Consider the following 24,570-nt stretch of genomic DNA (forward strand, 5'->3'; position numbering starts at 1 on the left):
ACGAAAAACAGTAGCATATATTATTTACAGACAACTTACTCTATCTCGTACTGTGTGAGGACATCCGTCATTTCATCTTTACCACTACCTTAAAAGTAAGGTAAATTTATGCCTCTAGTTTAATAACAAGAAAGCTAAGAGTAAGTGCATTAGGTGTGCATATAATTGTCACTTGCAGGCATCACATAAAAGCTCAAGTTGAAGTCTGCAAGATACTGAGTTTCAAGCTTATAAAATCCCATGTTTCTCAGAAACTATTACAATATAAGCCACACATGCTGACATTCATGCACAATAAAACCACACATAGAACTTTTAATTTTTATTTATATTTCTTAGGTCAAGAATTACACACTAGCCAACATTATTATATATTTACATGCTGAAACTGGCTGCAATTAGTTGAAATTCATGAAAATAATTCTTATGTGCTATCCATTGATAATCCTCTTTTGAATTTTACTACCGCGTGTATCCCAGAGATTTTTAGAAGTCCTGATGTTAGAAAGACGTGAAAATGGATGCAATGAATCCCGCTAGTGCTTTGTATTTTCTAGCCATTAGGGAATGAGCATGATGTGTGTGTGTGTGTATGTTTAGAAAGGCTACAAGGTCGTTGTAAGGCTGATAATCACTACATTGTGAAGACACTGGAACATCACTTCTTAGAAACGGACAATTTGGAACTATGCAGGAACAATTCTATAACAGAACTATTTAAACACCCATGCAAAGAAAAATTGTAAGTGGCATGGAATTTAAATTATAGGCAACTTTGTTTGAATCAATTGTGTCTTAAACGGATATGTATAGACTGTTAATCACTGAACCAAAACATAAAATGGGAAAGAATCGAAGCTGATGGAAATGTTGACTTGACTCAAATGGTGAGTGACAGGGGTGCGGCCTCAGATGTAGGTGGCATTTCACTTTAGAACTCAAAATAAACTTTTGGTTTTCATCAGTTTGAATGTTTATCATAAAAGTACTCCTTGATGTCAAAATCTTGCACATATCTAGAAAAATGTTCTCAATGAATTTCCCATAACTAAAGCTATTTAAAATTAAACGAAAGGTTTAATTTTTTTCCAACTTAAAAACACAAACAGACACACAAACAAACAATAATTTGCTCAGGGTGGCTTCGGAATTTGCTCTCTATTGACTCCTTCCTATTTTTTTAAAAACCATCTCCCTACTGCATTTGGAAAAATTATTTAAACTTTGGTGTGAAGCAGTGACTTTTTTTTTCCATTTCCTTTCTTTCTTTTTTTTCTTTACTTTTGCAAAATAATTCTGGAGTCTTTGGTTGAAAGGAATAATACTATCTAAAGACAAACGCTAGTATATACTAAAAAAAAAAACCTCTTCCAGCATACATCGTATGTAACAAATTTGTGGAGCTGGTATGAATAATTTTGTTGTTATCTGCAGTGCTGCTATAAATGTCTACTTTTGGGGGATTAGCTACAGTTTGCGAACTTTGGCTTCTTTTCTCTAGCATATAAAAACTATTAAGTTAACCCTAACCACTTCTTTTTTCCATTTACCGTCGTAAAAGTATCTCTTGCTTCTTAATATGATACCAAAACAATACTACATTTCCCACTGAGAGGGAGAAAAAATGGGAGTGAAAAGCAGGTTGTAGAAGATGGTGTGTGTGTGTGTGTGTGTGTGTGTGTGTGTGTGTGTGTATTCATACCTGTTTGTGAGTAACAGCAGTGGAAACCCTTCTGTCCGGGATTCCCAAATCATTTATGCAAAAGGGTGTTTAAATTACTCTGCTGGGGCACTGCAGTAAACATACTTAGTAAAAAATAAATCGATAAAATTAAGACAAAAAATACCCTAAGCAATTATTTGTATCTATTGACTATTAATTTACAGCATCTTTAATTATGTACAGAATGTAGCACGTCAAAGTAAGCCATAAACAGAATTAGTACATTGCCTTACCGTAAAATACAAATTAGAAGTTAAAAATATTTAAGAAATCTGTTTAAATATTTACACACGCTCAGTGAAAGTTATGGTTGCTTACATAAGAGATTCTGTACACTTAGCAAAATGGCATGATTGCTACAGTTGTAAATTTCCCTGACCATCATGGTGAGGGGTAGTTTTTTTTCTCCTCTCAAGAGGATTTTTCCCCATTTTTAAAATTTTATCTTTTAAATTTTAAATCAACATTGGACAGTATTATCTGTGTCCTTTAAAAGAGAGCAAATGGACATTTGACAAGCAATGAAGAAACTAGTTAACATCTCATATTCTGAGGTACAGTACTATTGTAGTGTCCAACTGTGCAATGTTCTTAGGAACTGTAGGCATTGATTTGTTGAGAAAGATGTTCAGTACCCTGTATTACTTATTTCAGAATGATGACTGTTGGTGGCCAAATTAAAAAAAGATAGTCATATACAGGCTCAATGAAGGAAATAACTCATTAGCTTATTCCTTTTGTTTCTGACATATGAATGCATACATATGCATGTGTGTTTACATGTATCTCTATATACACATATACACATGTAGATATGCTCTAAGACCTGTCTGTGTTGATGTTTTCAGTTTTTGACCATGAAGTTACCTATAAGACTGAAACACAGTGACCTACAGAAAACGAAATTGGTCAGAGTTGCCGATTTAAAGCAGGTCTTGCTTAAAATACCTGTGATTTATTTCTCCATTAGAAATTCCACTGCACTTTTTTGATGTCTTGTGCTTTTGTAAGCTGACAGATCACTTCTGTGTGGTCCTAATCCTAGAATGTAGTGTCTTTTGGTTTTTTTTTAAAAAATCGTTATTATTATTATTGTTGTTATTATTTTACTTAGCACTGCTCTTGTTGAAATGAAGAGACAGAAGGACTAGATGACACTGCTTGAGTCCTATTCTCTGTTGTTAAATTGCAGTAGAAATAATTGTAACATTCCTATGCAAACACATGGGTATGCTGCATGAGATTTCAATTCGGAGGTGCATTTCATACCTACAAGCAGTCATGTACAATATATATATACAAATTGAGATCAGAGATTTTGTTTAGACTGTGCATTTGAGAGTCAGAATTTGCCTACTAATTTCTCAAAGATGAAAAACACCTTAATTGCTGGCTATCTGGCTATTATATAATCAAAAGGAAAAAAAACCTATACATATGTATAAACGGTTAGTAATATCATTTCAAGATTGTCAAAACACACCTTGGTGGTCCATTAGTTTAATTACTGGGTAACAAACTAATTGGTTTTCCCAGATTCATCAGGCCTAGCACCCTTTCCTGCATTCTAATTCAACTAAATACATAGCTTAAAAATAAATTCTACATGGACTCTTATTCCTGGATGGGAGGAGTCAGTGTTCTTTACCTATATGGATATTAAATGTCAACATATGGTTTCACTATAGGGCATTGATTGAAAGGTCCCGTCTTTTCTCTGCATTAGTTAGACCAGAAATCTGTTTGCTGGTCATAAGCATGTGAAGCCTACCCTGTGAGGCTGCTTCTCTCCATTTTGATATAAATTATGTGATTGACTTTCCTGGACATCTAAGATTTTGTTATAATCACAAATGACAATATCAAGATCTTTGTTATGGCTTTTATGGAAATTGCAGATTGGAGCCTAGACTTCGGCTCTGAATTGTCTTTAGAAAAATCTTTTCAGAATGGCATGTCACAGGTGTGCCCCTGAGATTAAGGTTATACTTCTTCCTTAGTTTTCTACTCAGACTTCACCCCTGGTGACAAGGGATAGGCACTTTTATTACTGTGATACCCCCTCAAATAATTTTGTAGGAGAAAGCCCTGGAGAAACTCAAAAACTCTTTACTCTGAGCACATGTGAACATCCTCAGTCATATCTGTAGCCTTGTAACTCAAACTCAAAAGTGTTAAGCACATAATGAAAACACAGGAGCCAGACATTCCAATACTGATTGGAAAAAAAAATAGAAAAAAATAAATTAATAATAACCACAAAACAACAGAAACCCCATAAAAACCTACCATCCCATCTTTGTTAAATTTAGAAAATGAATGATGAATTTTTATTTATTTTTCTTGTTTTTCTTTAATTGTTGGAATAGAAGCACACAATAATGCTTGCTATCCTAGGTTTTTTTTGAATCATGAGGGGAAAGATTCATCTGCAAAATGATACTAGCCATGACCCCTATACACTTAACTGGGGATCCTACTCTGAAGACAGAATAATTCTTTGATTGTTTTAAAAGTAGATGTAGCAAAGTCATCCTCTGAGGTAAAGGTCAATCAAAATCAATTTGATAGAAAACATAGTAATTTAGTATTTTCTATAGGTAAAAACCAAATAGAACAACCCCTCCCCATTGCCAAAAAAATAAGATATGTTACCCTATTCTCTTTTCTGTAAATAATGTGTGTGCCCGATATAGAAAGATGCACAATGACAAAATTTGAAAAGCAGAACAAAGACAAGCCATCACAGCAGCCTGCTTCTCAGTCATCTCCAGTTTCGAACCATGAGCTGAGAGGACAACACTCGCACACCACAGCCTTGTTCTAATCCCAGTGTCCACTACTTTTCGTGTTTTGCTTGATTAAGTAGATTGCAATATATACAATGTAAGCACCCTTTAAATTATCAAACCCCACTGACCCACAGATTCCATTTGTGCACACACAAGCCTTGGAGAATACAAAAGAAAACCCAGTTCACACGGTCTCAGCAAAGCCTCACTGGGGCTATCTCCTAAGTGTAAAATCAGAAATTTTAAATGCAAGAAAAGTTGATGACTAAACCTTCAGGGTAAGGAACAAATTCCCTTTTTTAAAATATTGTATTCCAATCTGATATAAACCTAGAAGAGGTCAATGTAAGGGCAGCTGACACTGAGAAAAGTGACCTGTTCATCTGTACTCTATGCTTGACTGTTAGAATGATTCTCAATATAAGCTATCAAGGTACTTCTAATTCCCTCCACTTTTCTATTTGATAGCTACTTTTTGATGAAATGAATGATTTATAAAAATCCTCGTAAAGTGTGCTAAGCTCATGACAAGGGCAAATCAATGTCTTTTTCTAGTCTTTCTGCTCAGCTCTGTGTTCAGACCACATTCTGTGTTGCAGTGATAAGGGTCACACTTGGTTGTTTTACTCTCTTAACCACAGTCGTTTCTGGACTTTTGACCCTGCTCTGTGCTGTTAACTTTTATTTTAACCACATGGGAAACAGCTTTTCGGCAAAATGTTAACTGTGGCTGCTGCACCTGGTCTGCTCAGAAATCTTCCTCTCCCTAAGGCCCACTTGAAAGCTATGCCGGCCGGCCGGTTCTTTATTGGCAATCAAACAGACCAGATAAACTGGATTCCTGAGTTTCTTCTTTGAATCTTTGTCCAACCTCCCTATACTGATTGTGCTCAAAATGCATACTAATCTATTAGGCCCTTGAGAATCACCATTCCGTGACATCATCATCATCTGGCTCAGACCTCAAACCCCATACTGGAGTAGCATGTTTGCATTATTGCAGATAATGTTTCATATGCACAGTGGTGTCCCAACTGCATGCCAATCTTAGGAACAATGATGGAGGACATTTCGAAATGGCCGTGTCTCAGAGAATTGACTGCCCGTGAGATTGAGCTTTTTAGCATCTTCTAGAATCTAGATAATAACCCACTGAGTAGGCTGTGTACTAAAACTGATAAAGTGGAATAATTCACACTTGATCTTGCCAGCATGTGTACAAATCACTTGCATTGTAGCTGGAAAACCACGAGGACCTTAGTGTATTCATTACTTAGTAGAAGCAACCCAAATGGTATGAAATGGACCACAGGATAGGCCAGCAACTAAGGTATTTTAACATCACTTTTTGTCCTGAATTGATGTGTTTTCCAAGTCCTACATCAGGCTGTACAACTGTTTGAAGAGGAATCTAGTCCTTGCTTCTCATGGGAGGCTGTAGTTTAGTTCACATAATAAAGCCAATAGACAATGTTGAAGAAGGAAAACACCACAGGGAAGAAAATGCGGGACCACCGATCAATGGCGTTCACATCAGTCAAGTCGGGGATGGTGATTTTCAGTTGAGAGGCACGTCTCCTCAGGCGACTTTTCTTTTGTGCCACATGTCGCTCCAGAGCGTTGCGGCCAAAACTATGCCTAGGCAACCCAGCTTTCCGATACTGGATGCTGGAGGCATCATAGGCAAGCATTGTGCTCCTGGGGTCTCCAAGTCCCATTACTGCTTCTGATGTGGCCATCTCGTTTTTTATCTCAAGGGTGCTGAGTAAGATGTTCTCATGGGGGTCCATCTGTAAGGAAGAAGAATCAGAAAGAGGTACATTTGAAATCATAAGCCTTTGTTAATGCTTGTACTACAAGGAACTACTACAGGCACTTGGAGGACTGTCTATCACAGTGACAAAGAGCTTTCTTATTGAGAATGCTTGACTTTTAATTGAAACTCTGCCACTATGAGCTATTTGACGTTCAGGTTTCTCATTTACTAGATGGTATATATTCAATCCCAGAGGATTCTTATAATGTAATTGTAATGGATTAACTAGCATCAGCTTTAAAATTTCTACTTACCCCATGCAGAGAAATAGAAGTCGAGAAACATCCCTTTACATAATTTATAACATTGACATAAACAGATGCACAATTCAACTTTATTATGTATGGTATAATGGTAGGGAATTAGTCATCAAATTATATTCACACATTTATGCAACATATATTTACTGAGTGTATTTATTTTGAGAATCAAGGTATAGCCACTATCATTTTTTTCTTCCTTTCTGGTCATGTTGGGGACTATACCTGGAGCCTTTATCACTATAAGTAAGTGTCCTACCACTGAGATACATGCCCACATACCCATTATCCTTTCATTTTAATTACAAAATAAGAAAGAGTAAGTCCAACTTTCTGTGCATTGATTGAGAAGTAGAGTATTTTTGTATGTTCCTCAAGAATCCAACATGTATGAATCTAACACGAGGGGGTCACCAAATACATTTGACACATTGATCCACATAATTTTTTTTTAAATTCTTGTGTGAGGCAAGATTTAATAATCTGAAATTTTCCCTGGGCCTTGGTTCCCAGCATGTACATAGTAGCTTTCAAGCATCTGTAATCTAGTTCTAGAAAATTCAATGCCTTATCCTGGCCTCCATGAGCACCTCACACATGTGTTACACATATATAATACTCAGGCAGAATACTCATACACATACAATAAAAACAAAAAAGTCTTTAAAAATATAAAACTATTCTATTATAATATTACTAACATATAAATTGAAATGCTATATATAAAGTAAGAGTTAACAAAAAGTAATAAATAAATAAAATAAGGAAAACCTGACTAATGAAGGGACAAATGATAGAGACAGGAGATATAAACAAACTGTTACATGATATAATAGTGTGAGCATAGATTATGCAGAAAGCAAAATATAATAAGAACTACATATTAGTAATTAGCTTTTATATGTATTTTGATGGTCTTATACTATAATTTCAAAACTAAGACCTTTTGAAAAATAAATGCTATAAAATATAGAAGTTATAGAGCATAATAGTTGATCAATTAATCTCTGCCCCCTTATCAAATATTCTGTATTTGTTTAAGCTATAATTTTACTTACTGGGTAGACTAAACAACAGTGCTATAACAATTATTTTGGGACGTTTATAAAGTTTGGAAATTCAAATACATATATGATATAAGAGTACTGACTCCTACAGCAGTGGTTGTGATGACTGTTTAGGTCTCTGCCTAAGGAAGAAAAGGGGCACTGAAATGCTTCCTCTGTGTTCAATTCTCTGCAGCAACTGTTGCACTAAATACTCAGAAACTTCCTTATAACAAGGTACTCATCTTCTGTTTACAGGTAAGGGTGTTCACCTGAACGTTCCTCCCAGACACTTGGTCCCCAAGAAAAACTATAAACTCAAAGCTTCATCTTTTAACAATTCAAATTTACAAGTAAGATGATATAACTTTTCACCACTCCCTGTGGCTCCAACACTGCATCTGCTCTCTGTTATTTGTGTTTACTGTGCTTTTACCCATACGGGAAACACTTTTTAGCATTCAAATTTTTCTTTAATGATTTTCAGAGCTTCTCTCATTCCAACACCAGGATGTTTGCCTTATTCCAGACTGTTAGAGTAGTAAGAAAGGTTACAAGTCAATGGTAGCCTTGGCTGTTAATTGTGTGAAACAATAGTAGTAACCATAATAAGAGTATTGGAACCCATCAAAAAGTAATCTTTTCTAAGTTTTACACAAATTATCCTTGGATGATTTATCTAACTTCAATGAGTTTCTATCTTATTATGTATAAAATTCAAGAGTTGAATTCAATGATCCCTGGAGCCTTATCATGTATTTCTTTTTCATTTACAAATTTAAGAGATCTGTTCAGTGTCTTTAGCAGAGTGAATATTATGGATAGATTGAGTACCGAGAAAGACCACACTGCTGCAGAGTCTGCATGGCAAGGGCAGCTTCCAGACACAACAGTTGGTACAAGTCAAACTGTAGTTTTCCATAGATTCTTTTTGATATTAGAAAGCTAAACATTCCTTTGTCTGTATTGAAAGCTAAGATAGTACGTGAGGAAATTAACTGAAAGGAAACATGTAAGAAGGTAGACACTAAGCACAATTCAAGCTGATTGTCATGAAGTGTGACAGTTATAGTGAGATGCATAAACCAGGAACATGGAAATAACAACAACAACAACAAAAACAACAACAACAATGAATAACCATGCCAAGGGAAAGGCTACTATGTTGACTTACACATGCTGCCTTACATGACACATAGGAAGCACTCCAAAATGCATAGCTGATCTCATAAAAGTATAACCGATGTTCTCTTGATGATTAAATCTGATCTTCTAGAATCGACTCAGGAGATGATCTTTCCCTAGGTAAACCCAATTATCTCCATCTTATTGGAGGTCTTTCCAGGCTGAAGAAGGAGGTAGTAGTGGAGAGAGGTGAGGCATATGGAATACCTGTGTGGATAACTGAGGAGCTGCTACTCTTGGGCAGAGACCTCTTCACTAGAAGACTGTTTTCGACTTTCATTTTTTAGAGTCAGGGTTTATCTGGGTCACTCTGCCTGTCCTGGAACTCACTCTATGATTTCATTAACTTCACTGAATTGTTTCCAAATGTTGAGATGAGATGAACAGAAGTTGTATTTCATTTTGGGGGTGAGGATAGAGAAAGAACAATAGGCTAATGGACATTACTACATACACCCTTAATGTCAGTTCATTTTAGTATACCTAACATCACCCGGGAGGGCAGTCTTATGAAGGAATTTTTCTCATACAAATTTGTCTATGGGCATGACTATGGGTAATTGTCTAGATTGTTAATTGATATTGGAAGACCAGCATCATTCTCCAGACAAAATGTCCTGAACAATGTAAAGAGAGGTGAAAGCAAGCTGACAATACTTGAGCTAGCAAGGAACCATGCCAATCATTCTCTGCCCTTGAATGTGGATATGATGTCAGACCTACTCACATTCCTGCCTTGACTTCCCTCAAGTGATGAACTCAAATTTGGAATTGTATGCTGAGATAACTCCTCTCTTCCATAAGTTACTTTGGGTCAGGATATTTTATCACATCAACACAAATGAAAGAAGGGCACCACATTTACAGAAACAGTCACATCCTCCCAATGGCAAGAAAAATAGGGCCCGGAGGCCAAGGCCAAAGAACGACATTGTCAGTACTACAGTGGCAGAGAGCAGGGACAGATGACCTCGCTTGTCTTTCCTTCTGATACGTTAGTTTCATTAAAATTCTGAAGACAGAAAATTATACTAATTTTCTTGCTATTTGTCATTTATCAGACAATATTTTTGAGGAAACATAAAAGGAAGTCTGAGTAGTTCACTGTTATATCTTCAAGAATTCTGCATTGTGCTGAGAGCAATGCAGATGCTCAATAGAGAGGGGTTTAATGAAATAAATTTTGTGATAATAAAAATCGAATTTGTCTCTTTATAGGTCATCAGTAAGTTGGAGTCAATTCTTTCATAACACTCTAAAGAGCAGAATATAACGGGAACACCTCTGGAACTCTATCTCTGCCCCCAAGATTTCTTTCTCTACTTGCATAGATATTTTTGTTGTTGTTGGTGGTGGTTCGTTTGTTTGTGTTTCTAAAATAGAAACATTATACTCCCATGGTGCCCAGTGTCATTTCCAGGACAGATCCTTCATTCCTTCACAAAGAAGAGCACTTAGTGACTAACAGCTTGAAGTTGAAATTAAGCATTTTATTTACAGAACACTTTCAGTTGTCCCAGAAGCCACTTAGATCTGGCTCTGATCCCACACTTGGAAGAGTGAAGAGGAGGCAGAGCAGGAGTTAGATTTAGGTTTGTTCCACTTTCCTTTACTGGAGCATGGAAACAGACTACGTCAGTGAGGCGGTCATCTGGAGGAAGGACTGATAAGAGGGTTTGGAGTTAAATGTATCTTACTAAAGGTAAGAAACTGGAGTAAATTTGTGTCAAGTCCAACACCTTCAGGTGAGAGGAGAAGACACCTATATTCTGTCTGCTTATCATGTCTGGCCTACTTATTCTAATTTCTATCTGAGAATGCACCGTCTAAGTCTCTCTTCTCAGTGGCTGTGTGCCTGGTGCAAGTTTACTTGAATAAGTATCTTCCTGATGCTGTGATTGGCTGAGTAATGGATGTATGACCTTTCTGTAGCCAGTGGCATGTTGTGAGTCTTCAGACGGACACAACAGAAAAATATACTCAACCAATATCAGTGGATTTACATCTAGAAGCAGAGGACCCTGAGTCGGTAGATTCTGTTGAGATATTTGAAGTGTAAGAGACATTCATGGTTTACAAAGTAGTCAGCACAGACAATGATGCTCTATCTTCTCTATTTCTTTTATTTTCTTTCAATTCTTCTACCCTTTTGTCTCATTGTTTCCTTAAGTGAGCATGAGTTGGGTTAAGTAAGTTATCCAAGACTCAAAGAATACTAAGATGTGACTCATCTCATTTAAAGGTCTCAAAGATTCTATAATACAGGCAGAGCAGAAAAGGAATGGCACACATTTTTCTGTCATATGAGTTTCTCATAATTCAAATTGCAAATGAAGTAATCTAGTACAGGAGCATAATCATGGCATGCAAAGCAGTGTTTGAAGTGGAATCAAAGAGCTCAGAACCTGCTAGATTTGAGAACCTGTTTGTTAAATTGGTGGCAATGGGTTTCCCTTGAATTGATTATTGTTTATTTCTCATAAGGACTCAACTTACTGGACCATAGCTCAAACCAACTAAGGAGATTGGCAGGCTCTTTACATATGTTTTAAAGGATAAAGTTAGAAAACTTGAGACACATTACCTTTAAGATTCTTTTAATTCTCGATGGTTTATATAGAAGCAAAATTAATAACAAATATTTTCTTAGAAAAACAAATACCATTTTTATATATGGATTTTAAATTCAGTAATGATTATCTTGCATTTCCTTTGGAAATATCTGTTGTTACATGATGAAGTTTTTAGAGATTTCCAAAGTACTTCAGACGAGGCATTGTTGAGAGGGTAGGAAAGAGATGATTAGGAAAAATGAAGTGAGTTACATAAAATGTTACTATTCATAAGTCATAGAAGAATGTAGTGTTGCTGGGCTGTGGGGCTCAATGCAGTATTTCAATGCTACCTTGAACCTGTCTTAAATCTACCAGAGAAACCTGACCCACCTGGTAGGGTGGAGGATGAGAAGCTGTATTCCTTGTTCCTAAGCTCAGATGTACATCACAACCCCCCAGAGGCCTTGTTAAAACAGATTTCTGACTTCCACCATTAGGATGCCTGAGCTAGCAAAGTTGGAACTCATCTCAGTAATCTGCATTTCTAATAAGTTCCCAGGTGACACTGGATTTCTGGTCTAGGGTCTACACTTTGAAAATGCATCCCTTGGACAGCAGCTGAAGGACACCTTGTGACTTCAAATGAAGAAGCAGCAGAGTTCAGAAAAATAGTGAAAGGAGAAGTGGCTGGTTGGAGTCTACAACCAATCTAAAGAGCAACTTTTGTGAGAAATACATGCAGCTATCCTTTGTGCAGTGTTTCTAGGAAATAAGCAAAACACACCATGTTCTATGCAATTATCATTTCTCTGCAACTTGACAGAAACTCTATGAAACATGGATCACTAATACCTCCATTGTAAATGTGAGAAGATAAGGAATATGGCTATAGATATGCCTAGATTTGTCCTTAGTCAGCTTCTCATAATCCTGTCCAAGAGCCCTTCCTAGTTATTTAATTATAAATCCTCCAGGCCGAGTTTTGTCACCCAATTCCTCTTCTGCATACTACCTTTAGGTGATAATTTTTAGAAAATTAGAAGACACTGCCATTGACCCATGGACTATTAGCTAATTAAAAAATAAGTTGCTTCCTCTTCTCTTCCTTTTCTCCTCCTCTTCCTCCTTCTCTTCCTCTTCTTCTCCCTACTCCAACCTCCTCCTCCTCCTCCTCCTCCTTCCCCGTCCTCCTCCCCCTTCCCCTTCCCCTTCCCCTTCTCCTTCCCCTTCCCCTTCCCCTTTCCCTTCTCCTTCTTCTTCTCCTTCTTGTTCTTCTTCTTCTCCTTCTTCTTCTTGTCTAATCTTTTCTGATTTTTCTCTCCTCACCAGAGCAGAAATGACATGTGAAACCCTGCTCATGTAATCTGGTTTCTGCTGAGGTCATGAATGACAACTCATTTCCCTCTGATGTATTGCTGTGAACTCCATTGCCCTGGAAAACATACCAATAGTATGAAACTATTCTTTCCTGGTATTTCTACATATTCAAATAGCCATGTGCATTTTGTTAATAGCAGCTGAAGCAAGGGTGTAAAGCAAAAACAAACAAAGGAAAGAAAGAAGACAGAGAGATGGGCAAGTAAACCCACACATTTGCAGATGAATTGTCTTTGCAGGGAGCCTTGCTGGTAGTGGTTTCACATTGTGCTCTTATTTAAGGGGCTGCTTCTTACTCATCTATGCATTTCTAAAAACACACGTGTTTGGGGAGGTTTTATACAATCACCATTATCAATCAAGTCAGTTGTTTCCCATCCAGTGCCACTGTCTGGAAATTAAGATGCACTTGGAGTTGCATTTTTCAATCAAGAACCAAGTGCTGGATTTTGAGAGGAAGACAAGATTCTCCTGCAAGGCGAATCAAGACTTGCAGGAGAATCAAGACAGCTTGCATATCATCCATTTGGCAGACCTACACCTCTGCTGACATGGCTTATAGACTGACCCATTGGTAAATTAACTCAGGATATTTGGAATACAGCCTTGTTTCCTTACTGTTGTCTGCTTATTAACATTTTTTTCCAGAGGAAAAAAACTGGGCTGGCTAAAGGAGTACATTTTGCTGTTTTTGTTTTGTCTTTAAAATAATTATACGTTAAGCTCTGAAAAGTGTGACTTACTTTTTATAAAATCATTGCTTAATTCCAAATTTGGTTTCAGACTCACTGCTTCTTTGCCTGAATTTTATTTTGTAATTGACATATGATCTACAGGGACACCCTTATGTCGAAGGTCATATACAGAAAAACAAATCACATCTCTTACTGGCAGACTAGAATTGCCAGCTTTCCTGAGAAAAGAGAATAGAGCCATTTTAAAATTCAGTTCACCCCTGGTGTTACCCACAGCATGAAAATTGCAAATAAAAACAACTTCTAACTATATAGTTTCCCTTTCCTGTGCCTACTGAGGGTAGGAGATCTTGTTTTATCTTCCATGAAATGGCATTGTGGCTCGTGAGACTTGAAATGCTAAGGCAATGAACCATTAAGCACCTGGGGATAGCCAATGTATTCTTTCTGGAGGTGGAAATCCTCTGGAAATACCTAGCACACTCTCAGTATTCTGTGACGTGAAAGAAAGTTCAACCAAGCAGAATGTGTAATGGAGATTTTAGCAGAGCAAGTGAAGGCCACTGCTGTTGATTCTTCAAGTCCTTGAACCAAAGAGTGGAGAAACAGCAATCAAAGTTGGCATTTAGAATTTGGGACTGGGTGTAGGAAGAATACTTCACAATATCTAGGTAGCTTTTGTCTCACTATGTATGTATGTGTGTATGTATGTATGTACATATATATATATATATATATATATATATATATATATATATATATATATATATCCATCCTCCCTTCTTTCCTTCCTCTTTCCTTCTTTGCTTTCTTCTCTCTTTCTTCCTCTATATTTTCCTTCATTTTAAAACATATTTAATTGGTACACAGTTACTCTACAATCTGCACATGGTTTCCTGTGTTGGCCAGTAAGTGTAGGTGGGCTAGGGGAAATCAACTCTGTACCCCAGGTTCACTGATTTTTTTTTTCCTTCTCTAAACTTGCCAAACCAGTGCACCTTCAAGACAGGAGAAGGGACACTGTCTGTATGTTGGTATTCATAGATACCTAAGGTTGTCAGAAAACATTGCTACAATTACTTAAACAAACAAACAACAAACAAAACCCAAACATGTTATATTTCATCTCTACCAGAGTTAGATAAGTCTGGAAGTTCTTCTAAGCCAGACTCTGGAGGCCGATTACATGGGACCAGGTGCTGAGAGACAATTGCTGTACAACCATAATTGTCTGTGGACTCAACAATAACAACATCCCACAGTACACACTACTCGGACAAGAAGGTATCATTTGTAACAAAAGCCAGAACTAATATAAGATCTGCTTTCTTTAATTAAGTTAGTTACCACCATCGTACTAGAACTACCCTTTGCATCGTAAATGAGTCCATGATCACTTCAGGCATAGTTGCACGCTTAAAACTTTTTCTTGTCTTGATCAATAATTAGTAGAGAATATACTGTGTTAACTATTGTCAGTGCAGAGTACAAAAATTGTAATATGAGTTAGATTTCAGCATCTTTGAAATACCGTGACACTTAGTCATTGTAGCTTTGATAATTCTTATTTTTTGACTGGATACGAAGTTTCCTTAGCAAACTGCTTTTATGTTAAGCATCTTCAATCATTGCAATCATTCTTTATGATCATCAGCTGCTATGGCCCTAATGTCATCAGATGAAATGTTTCTGTTTCTCTCACAAAACAGATTCCATCAGGTTAGCAGATAAATGCAATTAGCTATAGAATGGCTTGTTTTCTGAGGGAGTGGATCTTTTCTGAGGAAGTAGAAGCAGAACTCAAGATAATGAGGAGCAGACGAACCCTCTTCTCTTAAAAGCACCCTGGGTAACAGGCCTCATAACACTTGCAATCACTGCAGAATTAATCTGTGAACCCCATAATAGGCATAGGTGTCTGTAGAGTTGACATTCTTACCCTTTATATCGTTCTCCTAGATTAACTGCCCTTTGCAAAGTTATAAGCACTGACAGGAACAAGAGCTTCAGCAATGATAGCAGATTCTTATTTTGACTTTCACTTCCTCTTTTTCCTCTCCACCTCCTCCAGCTCTTCCTCACCTCCTCCCCCTTGTGTTCCTAGTCCTCCTCATCTTCCTTTTTTTCTAATTCTGTCTTGCTTTACCATGCTCCTCTTCTCTTTCTCCTCCCCACTTCCTCTTTCTCCTCATCTTGCTCCTTCTTCACTCTCTTTCTCCTTCATTTTCTTCTTCAACACTATTATTTACTGTCTTGAGACTCCCTATCTTCTACTGGGGCTTTCTGAAATTATAGACAGATGTCATCATGCTCAACCTTTTAAAGTGTCTTAGCCAGAAAATCTAGGTGGACAGGGAAGCCTCATGAAGGAAGAGCTGCAGTGAGCAAGTGAGCACGCTGGAGATGAGCCACTGTCCTGATCAGTTTCAGTGGGCAAGCTATGGTGAGCCATGATCCCAGAGACTTCCTCCCAGGATTGCTTCTTGCTACTGATGTACTTTCTCATGTTTGTCACAGCCTATTCCTCATTCATTTAAGTTGGTGTGAGTGGACACCAAGAGACCCTCACTGCCTACCCCTTGGTGTAATTACTTCCTGAGTGATGGGACATTCTGTTGGGCAAGCTTTTTGCAGATCAATATAAAGCTGAAAATTCTTGAGCTAATGCAGTCTAGATGAAGTAATGATTTCACAAAATTTCTAACTTAGTTTAAGTAAGTTTTTACAGGTTATTTGGATTTAAATAATTTTGGGATGCTAGGGTAGTTAAAAAAAACAAAGTTAGGAAATTGGGACAGTTGATAGAAAGTTTAAGTTAGAATTAAGAATAATTCTTTCCTGATAAAATGGCAAGAGCTGCTTAAGTTAGAAAAAGGAGTGCAGTGAGCATTTGTATACCACAGATATGCAATGGTATAGGTAAGAAGAATAGACTTGGGACAAGCTAATGATCAAAGTAAGCATATACTCTTATGTTGGCTTAATAAAGAGCAAATTATTCCATTATGAGTATAAGAAAAGAAAACAGATGACTAGCCAACTTAAATGATCAGAACTTCCAAAATAAGGTGTAAGAAATATGATTTGATTCTTAGTAAATATAGGTTGTAATTAGCCACGCATAGGGAAAAACTTGCTAGTATAGACATGGCTTGTTTAAACTTTGTTAATTAATGAGTAAAAATTACTGCTTTGAGGTCACTATGAGCTTTTGGAAAAAAAGATAGATGAGAATTGTTTAGTTAGATATGCATCTCATATAAGAAATATGTAATCAATATATTTTGTATAATGATTTTGATCTTTGAGGATTTTTTATGGTAATTATCTTTAGAAAATGTGTACCTTGTGGCTATGAGATAATTTTCTGGATCCTTCTGATCTCAGCCAGTGCCCTGAGCAGACCTTGAGTGCTAGCTCCTCATCCAGTCCCACAACATACAGAAGAAGCTTGACTCCCAGGCACTGTAACATGATCAGGATTATAGGTGAGGGGGCCACAATATCTGCCCCAAAACCCCAAAACCGAGAGTAACTAGGACCAGTGGGATCTGGGGACTCATTAACCCCTGTCAGGCCAGTGGCACAGATTCCTTCTGGTCTGAACCATTGCCCTGAGCAGACCTTGAGCAATAGCTCCACATTCAGTCCCACAACACCCAGAGGAAGCTCAACTCCCTGGCAATCCAACATGTCCAAGAACATAGGATCTCAGGAGCTTGGTCACATCAGGGTTTCAGGATTCCAGAGGCAGCTTGACTCACAGGAACTCTGACGAACCCAGGATCTCAGCATCCTAGGATCCAAAAATCACAGGATTGTAGAGATAGCTAGATTCTGAGGAGTTCTGACACAGCCAGATCACAGGAAGAACAGGCTTCAGTTAGAGATAGTGAGGGCAGGTAGCACTAGAGATAGCCAGATATTGAGAGGCAATGGAAAGAACATAAGCAACAAAAACCAAGGTTAATTGACATCATCAGAACTCAGTTCTCCCATCATAGCAAATCATGGATACACCATAACACCAGAAAAGCAAATATTTGGATCTAAAATTACTTCTCAGTAATTTTAGCCCTTAAAGAGGAAACACAAAAATCCCTTAAAGAGTTACAGGAAAACACAACCAAACAGGAGAAGAAATTGAACAAGACCATACAGGATCTAAAAATGGAAAAACAAACAATAAAGAAATCATAAAGGGAGACAAGTCTGAAGATAGAAAATCTAGGAAAGAGATCAGGAGGCATAGATGCAAGCATCACCAATAGAATACAAGAGATAGAAGAACCTCATTTGCAAAAGGTATAGAAAACATTGACACAACTGTCAAAGAAAACGCAAAAAGCTCCTAACACAAAATATCCAGGAAATCCAGGACACAATGAGAAGACCAAACCTAAGGATAATAGGTATAGAGGAGAGCAAAGATTCCCAACTTAAAGGGCCAGTAAATATCTTCAACAAAATTATAGAAGAAAACTTCCCTAACCTAAAGAAAGATATGCCCATGAACATACAAGAAGCTTATGAAACTTCAAATAGACTGGACCAGAAAAGAAATTCCTTCATTCACATAGTAGTCAAAACACCAAATGCATAAAACAAAGAAAGAATATTAAACGGGAAAAAAAGTCAAATAACATACAAGGGCAGACCTATCAGAATTACAACAGACTTCTCACCAGAGATTATAAAAGCCAGAAGATTCTGAGCAGATGTCATACAGACCCCAAGAGATCACAAATGCCAGTCCAGGCTACTATACCCAGCAAAACTCTCAATTACCATAGATGGAGAAATCAAGATATTCCATGACAAAACCAAGTTTACACAATATCTTTCCACAAATTCAGCTCTAAAAAGAATAATAGTTGAGAAACTCAAACACAAGGAAAAAAACCACACCCTAGAAAAAGCAAGAATGTAATCTACCAACAAACCCAAAAGAAGATAGCCACACAAGCATAATGCCACCTCTAACAACAAAAATAACAGGAAGCAACAATCACTTTTCCTTAATATCTCTTAACATCAATGGACTCAATTTCCCCAATAAAAAGGCGTAGACTAACACACTGAATACGTAAACAGGACACAACATTTTGCTGTATACAGGAAATGTTCCTCAGTGACAAAGACAGACACTACCTCAGAGTAAAAGTACCTTGGGAAAATTTTTTCCCAAGCAAATGGATCCAAGAACCAAGCTAGAGTAACCATTCTAATATCAAATAAAATAGACTTTCAACCAAAAGTTATCAAAAAAGATAAAGAAGGCCACTTCATACTCGTCAAAGGAAAAGCTACCAAGAGGTAATTTTCTTCCTAATAGAAAAACTTTGTATCTAGGGGTATAAAAGAGAGTTAAGATAAGAGATAAATTTCTGGCGCTTGTCCTTGCTTCACCCTTTCTGTGTACCTGGGAGTGTTTGATCCCCTCCTCTTTCACTTTTCCAACCACTGTAGTCCCTGTACCTATCTGTAGCCACCCATATCAGCTGTTCTCAACACTGACCTCTCATTAGCTCCCTGCTTCAGCTTACTGTCTGGTGCCAAAGCTGATCTTTGGTAGTTCACTAGGTTCAAACCTGTTAGATAAACTTAGGAAATCTGTATATCTCTCAAGGGAGGAGATGTGAAAGGTCTGTGGCTCAATGTTTTAGGTCCACTATGCTGACTACTACAATTAGTACAAATGAATATTCAAAATAACACTAAGCTGAATCTCCAATAGTTATACTAAATCTTGGATCATTCATTTAATTTTGGCTTGTGATGGTTACAGAACCAATTTTGAAGCAGGTATAATGGAGAATATGGGGATTTTAGTCCTAGAGTGAATTAGACTAAAATGTAGTTTACCTTTAATTGCATCTAAATAAAATGCTATCAGGATTACTTGATAGTCAAAATTACAGCTAAATGTTTAGTGCTCAGGGAATGGCATAAAGTGTTCCTCTTAGACTTCATTAATACAAATTTGTCTTGTAGCTGCGTTTAATTTAATATTAGCAACTAGCATTTTTGGTTGTTGTCGTTCTTACTTAATATATGGAGTGATGTTAGAAATCAGGGCCAAAGGAAAATCTTGTCTTTGACATCATGTGGTGGACTACAGTCTTAATTCCAGCACCCAGAAGACTAAGAGATTGTAATATCTCATGCTTGATTATAATGTAAGTTGTAGACAGCTTGAGATACATATAGATTTTTTTAAAAACCAAACAAATAAAGAAAAACCCAACAAAACAGTATTCTCTCTCCATTGTGTAGCTCATTATAAAAGCAAACTCTGTAGGATTTCTCCCCATTAGAGATTCTTAAGTAGTTTTCTTGATTTTTGATAGCTTATAGATTTTCCAAACCTGTCCTTACAGAAACCAATTGATATTTTCTGAAGCATGATGTCATGTTCTACACAGAGAATGACATATTAATTACAGATAGTTGGTTTGTATTTCTGTAGAACGTTTGGATTGAGATCAAAGAGTAGATGTTAAAGTTAGAAGAGAGGCAAACACATCCAAATTGCTATGCTCTATATTCTAAGACCATGATGAATAAAGCACACATTGAATAAAAATTTTTAAAGGTTGGTCAAATTCTTTCTTGGTACCTCTTTTTAATTATGTAGAGTACATATTAAATTTGAAAGTAAGTAAATTTGTCATTTTAGAGGAAAAAGCAATAGGGATCAGTTTAAATTTTTCCGAGAAAAGGAAAATTGAAACTATATTATGAACAATCATCATTTCTTGCATTCACAAGAGCTTTTGATTTTTACAGGTCTCTGTAGTATAGGTAATTGAGTGTACTTTTACAATGAACTTTTCTAGGTTCAAAAACCTTTTCTCTGAGAATAGCTATGTTGGTTCTGGCTGACCTTAAATTCCTAGACTCAGGGGCTCTTTCTGCCTGCCAAGTAGCTGGGACTACAGGCTCACACTGTTGTATCATTTAAAGACTGGATTTGGGCAAGTTTCTGGAAATGGATGTGAGAATTTACACATCCAATCGTAACAACTCAACAGAAGAATGAGACAAATGTTTCTCACTTCAGTTTTCATTTGCTGTACTGACACAGCCCTGAGCTAGAGTCAGTGAACTGATCAAATCTTTTCATTAACTGGTTCACTCACCCCAAAGCACTATGGGTGGCAAATTTCTGAAGATTTTCACCAATACTATATAACTTGCAATTCACAACTTCCCAATTTAAGTTACCCAAATAAGACCATAGAGAACACTTGCTTTGTTTTTCTTTCCCAAGGCTAGAAACATGCTAGTCTGTGGTTTTTAGTGTGCAGAAGTAAGGATGACAGACATAATAAGCTACATTTGAAGAGAGCTTGTGTTTTTTCTTGGGGTATACACATCATGTCAAGTATGGTAATGAGGTATATGAATAAAAGGGATAAACAGTGTTGTCAGCCATGCTTCTATCTCTGTCATAATCTTCAGTCTAAAAAGAAGAGTAACACATTCATTTGGTCAAATCTCAAGCTTGTTTAAAGGTCATAATTAACTTCAAGGTTGTAGCTTCAATCAAACTAGATCATTGAGAGATGAACTTAAGATTGTTATATTTTTCTTAGGTTTTAAAACTGATCTTGATAGATATTGTCCCATAAATAAATGAGATGGGTTTGGGCAAAGAAATCCACCCACTGCCTCTATTTTCAGTCACAGGGAATTTTTACTCACTTCTAGGCTTTTATCCCGAAAGCAAAGTGTCCACAGTTTGGTTTCTGTCACATTCAGTCATGGCGTCAATATGCTGTTCTATCTTGTATTTTTTAAAATTTGTTTATTATTGAGTGATTTGTGTGTGTGTGTGTGTGTTACATAAGTATAGGTTTAGGAGCCTAAGATCACAGCAGATGTAATTACTCTGGAAAGATTTGCAAAAGACTGAGCTCCACCAACATTCCATCCTGTACTTTACATTCAACGTACAAGGGAGTGTTTAAAGTCTAAAACCTCAGATGTCACAGGAAGCAAAAGACTGTCAATCATGTATCTTCTTGGTGCTTAATTTGGGGACTTTGTTTGCTTCTTTATCCTTATAATGACCAGAGGCAAGAATGAACTAGAAATATTCCACGGCATTATCTGCCAACAGGATTAGTCTAAGTTTTAGAAGTCCTAGCCTGCACCCATCAACAAAATTAAATTTCCAGACTAGCTCTTATTCCATTTATATATGGAAAATAAGTATCTCTTCCTGCAAATGAAATGCGTCAATAAAGACAGCTTCATTATGATGATAATGATAATATGCAATTCACATTCTGTGCATGCTCTTTGTATAGTTACATTTAAAATTCGAATAGAGACAAGAACATTTATATAGTCAACTAAATTTGCAAATGTGAGCTGTGGAGACAGCTTTGATTTCTTGCTCATCTACCAACTTGCTATGTGATCTTGGCTTAGTTCCCCAGCTCCACTGAGCCTCAATTTCCTACTTGTTAAAATACGGGAATGAAAAGGTGACAGAATAAATAGACCACAAAAGCAGAAGCAGGACTGTGGAGTAAAGCAGGAAACCATCAAGAGAATGTAGAAGATGGAAAAGGACGTTGGGAAGGAGTACCAACAGGACCCAAAGAATCTGTGAATCATGAACCCCACTGCTTTGTGTATGAATTTCAGAAGAACTCATACAATATAAAATGAGGACATGACTGGTATTTTGACATTATTTTGGGATTGATTTATAGTATTTAAGAAATATTATAATTTGAATCTTTACTGTCCTTCAAAGGCCCACATGTTAAAGGCTTAGAATGAAGCCTGTGATGGTATTAGGAAACAGTGGAAGAGTTAGGAGGTGTGGCATTGTAGGAGGTTCTAGGCCATTGTGGGCATGTTGAAGGGAATGCTGATGCCTTAGTGAAGTGTTTCTCAATTTATGACTCACAACTCCTCTGAGGGTAGGACAACTTTTTCACAGGGGTGGCCTAAGACCATCTTAAAACTCAGATGTTTGCATTACTATTCATACTGACATGTAATGCATAAAATTATAGTTATGAAGTAGCAAAGAAAATAATTTTATGGTTGGGGGTCACCACATCATCGTTGGGGGGACTGTATTCATGTGTGATGGCATTAGGAAGATTGAGAACCACTGCCTTTGTGCCCCTTTTTTTCTATTTATAGCTTTTTAAAAAATTCTGACTATGCCAAGATGCTTTAAGCGTGATGTTGAGATGCTCCTCCTGGTGATGGGAGCAAGGAAGTATGGATTAAACCTGTAAAACTGTAGGACAAATAACCCTTTTTGTCCTTTCACATTGTTTTGTTTCACATTAGATTTTTACAACAATGGAAAGCTCACTAACACAGTAGATCCACTAGCCTGTCTGGCATGTAATTAGGCAATAACAAATGGTCATCATTTCTAAGGCACTAATAATTTGCAATGTGTACAGCCCACAGAAAGAAGATTTACAGATTCACTTGGTCAGACAACACTATTTTTGAGATGTTTTCTCTACAGTGTTTTAGTAGAGATTTCAGATGAATCTATACTTCCTCTCTAACAGAGTAGCAGTGACTTCCTGTCCCCATTTTGAGACTGATGGCTTTAAACCAAACTTGTTACTCCTCCTCTTCCTCTTGGCAGTAATTGGTGCTGCAATTGAAAAGATAAAGTGGTCTATGACAATGGAGACTCATTCCTTGTATACAAAGGAAATGTCCATCTCTCTTTCTGGGCAAGAAAGAGGAAATAGGAAATTTTTTGCTAACATGGAAGTCTTATATCAGAAGAAGGTATTTCTAAGTAAGATTTGGGATTGTCTGGCTAGACACATCCCTTTCTCTTGTTTAATTTCCATTAAGAAGTGGTAGAAAAACCAGAAGAATCTCATTATATTAATTAGCAATCTCTTCAGATAAAATTTGACTCATAGTTTGATAAGTGTGTGTATGTATGTACACATCTCTCTCTCTCTCTGTCTCTGTCCCCCTGTCTCTCTGTTTCTCTGTGTGTGTATGTGCGTGTGCGTGTGTGTGCGTGTGTGTGCGTGTGTGTGCGTGTGTGTGCGTGTGTGTGCGTGTGTGTGCGTGTGTGTGCGTGTGTGTGCGTGTGTGTGCGTGTGTGTGTGTGTGTGTATTTGAGGCAAGTCAATACTCTGTACCCTAGGCTGGCCTAGAATTCATTATGTAAACTGGACTAGTCTCAAACTCCCAGCTATCCTTCTGACTCAGCTTCTTGAGGGGCTAAAAGTAGTAATCTTTTGAGGAAAATTCAATGATATCTCACAACATTTTAAATAATTTTTTCCTGAATTTATTTAATTTACTTAAACAAATACAATGTATATTCAGATCTTTTAGTTCTACAACATAGGAGTGAACTTGAAAGATTAGGTGTGTGGCGTCTGTTAACTTCACAAGCAAGACAGCTAAAGACAAGTGAAGCTCTTTAGTGAAAGTCTCAGAGTTGTTTCAGAGACTCACCTACACTAAGTCCCCTGGCTTTAGGAATCCAAATTAGATTCTGTGCCAATTATAGAAGTGAGAGGAGAGTTATTTTAAAACAGATTCACATGCAATCTGTGATTAAAATATGAGAGAGAATGAGAGAGAGAGAATATATATATATATATATATACATAAATTTATATATATATATATATATATATATATATATATATGCGTGCATTCTAGCTTTATATAGCCCTAGCCCAATAACTTACTGGCTTCTATGGGATTCTGAGTAAATCTCTGGATTTCAGCTTCTGTATGTTGCATGAGAGAATTGTAAGAGGTGATATCTATTCTTAAGTATATGATAGACAATGCTAATGGACCAGATGGTCCTGGACTCAACTGCAGCATCCTCAATGTAGCTCTCAAGACAGCAGCCATGAGTCATGCAGAATTGGTATCCAGAGTACACACTTGCATTCCCTCAGCTAGATTCTTGCTATTTCCTACAAACCATAGATCAGCTGCTTTGCCATCACTGCAAAGTGTGTGGAGATTACAGAATCTCAAGTCTTAGACATGACAGACTAAGAGTTTGTAATCTACTAGGATCCTTAGGCTACTTGACTGCATATTAAAGATTGAGAGAAATTGGGATAAATCATCTAACCCTAACCA

The 24,570-nt window shown here is 37.0% G+C and overlaps 1 protein-coding gene across 5 annotated transcripts in view; it reads right to left on the reverse strand.

Moving 5' to 3' along the window:
* Positions 1-291: 291 nt before the first annotated feature.
* The window catches only part of Gabrb2 (gamma-aminobutyric acid type A receptor beta2 subunit), a 205,166-nt gene continuing 180,887 nt past the window's right edge, over positions 292-24,570 (reverse strand). For 4 of the 5 annotated variants that reach the window (XM_028777633.1, XM_028777631.1, XM_028777630.1 and 1 more), the window contains one exon: positions 292-6,305. In XM_028777633.1, the coding sequence (XP_028633466.1) occupies positions 5,958-6,305 (348 nt within the window). In that variant the 3' untranslated portion in view covers positions 292-5,957. Of the gene's footprint in view, positions 6,311-24,570 lie in introns of all 5 variants that reach the window. The other variant, XM_028777632.1, reaches the window with a different exon arrangement.

This window comes from Grammomys surdaster, unplaced genomic scaffold (genome assembly GCF_004785775.1).
Source record: "Grammomys surdaster isolate TR1022 unplaced genomic scaffold, NIH_TR_1.0 313, whole genome shotgun sequence".
Lineage (NCBI taxonomy): Eukaryota > Metazoa > Chordata > Mammalia > Rodentia > Muridae > Grammomys > Grammomys surdaster.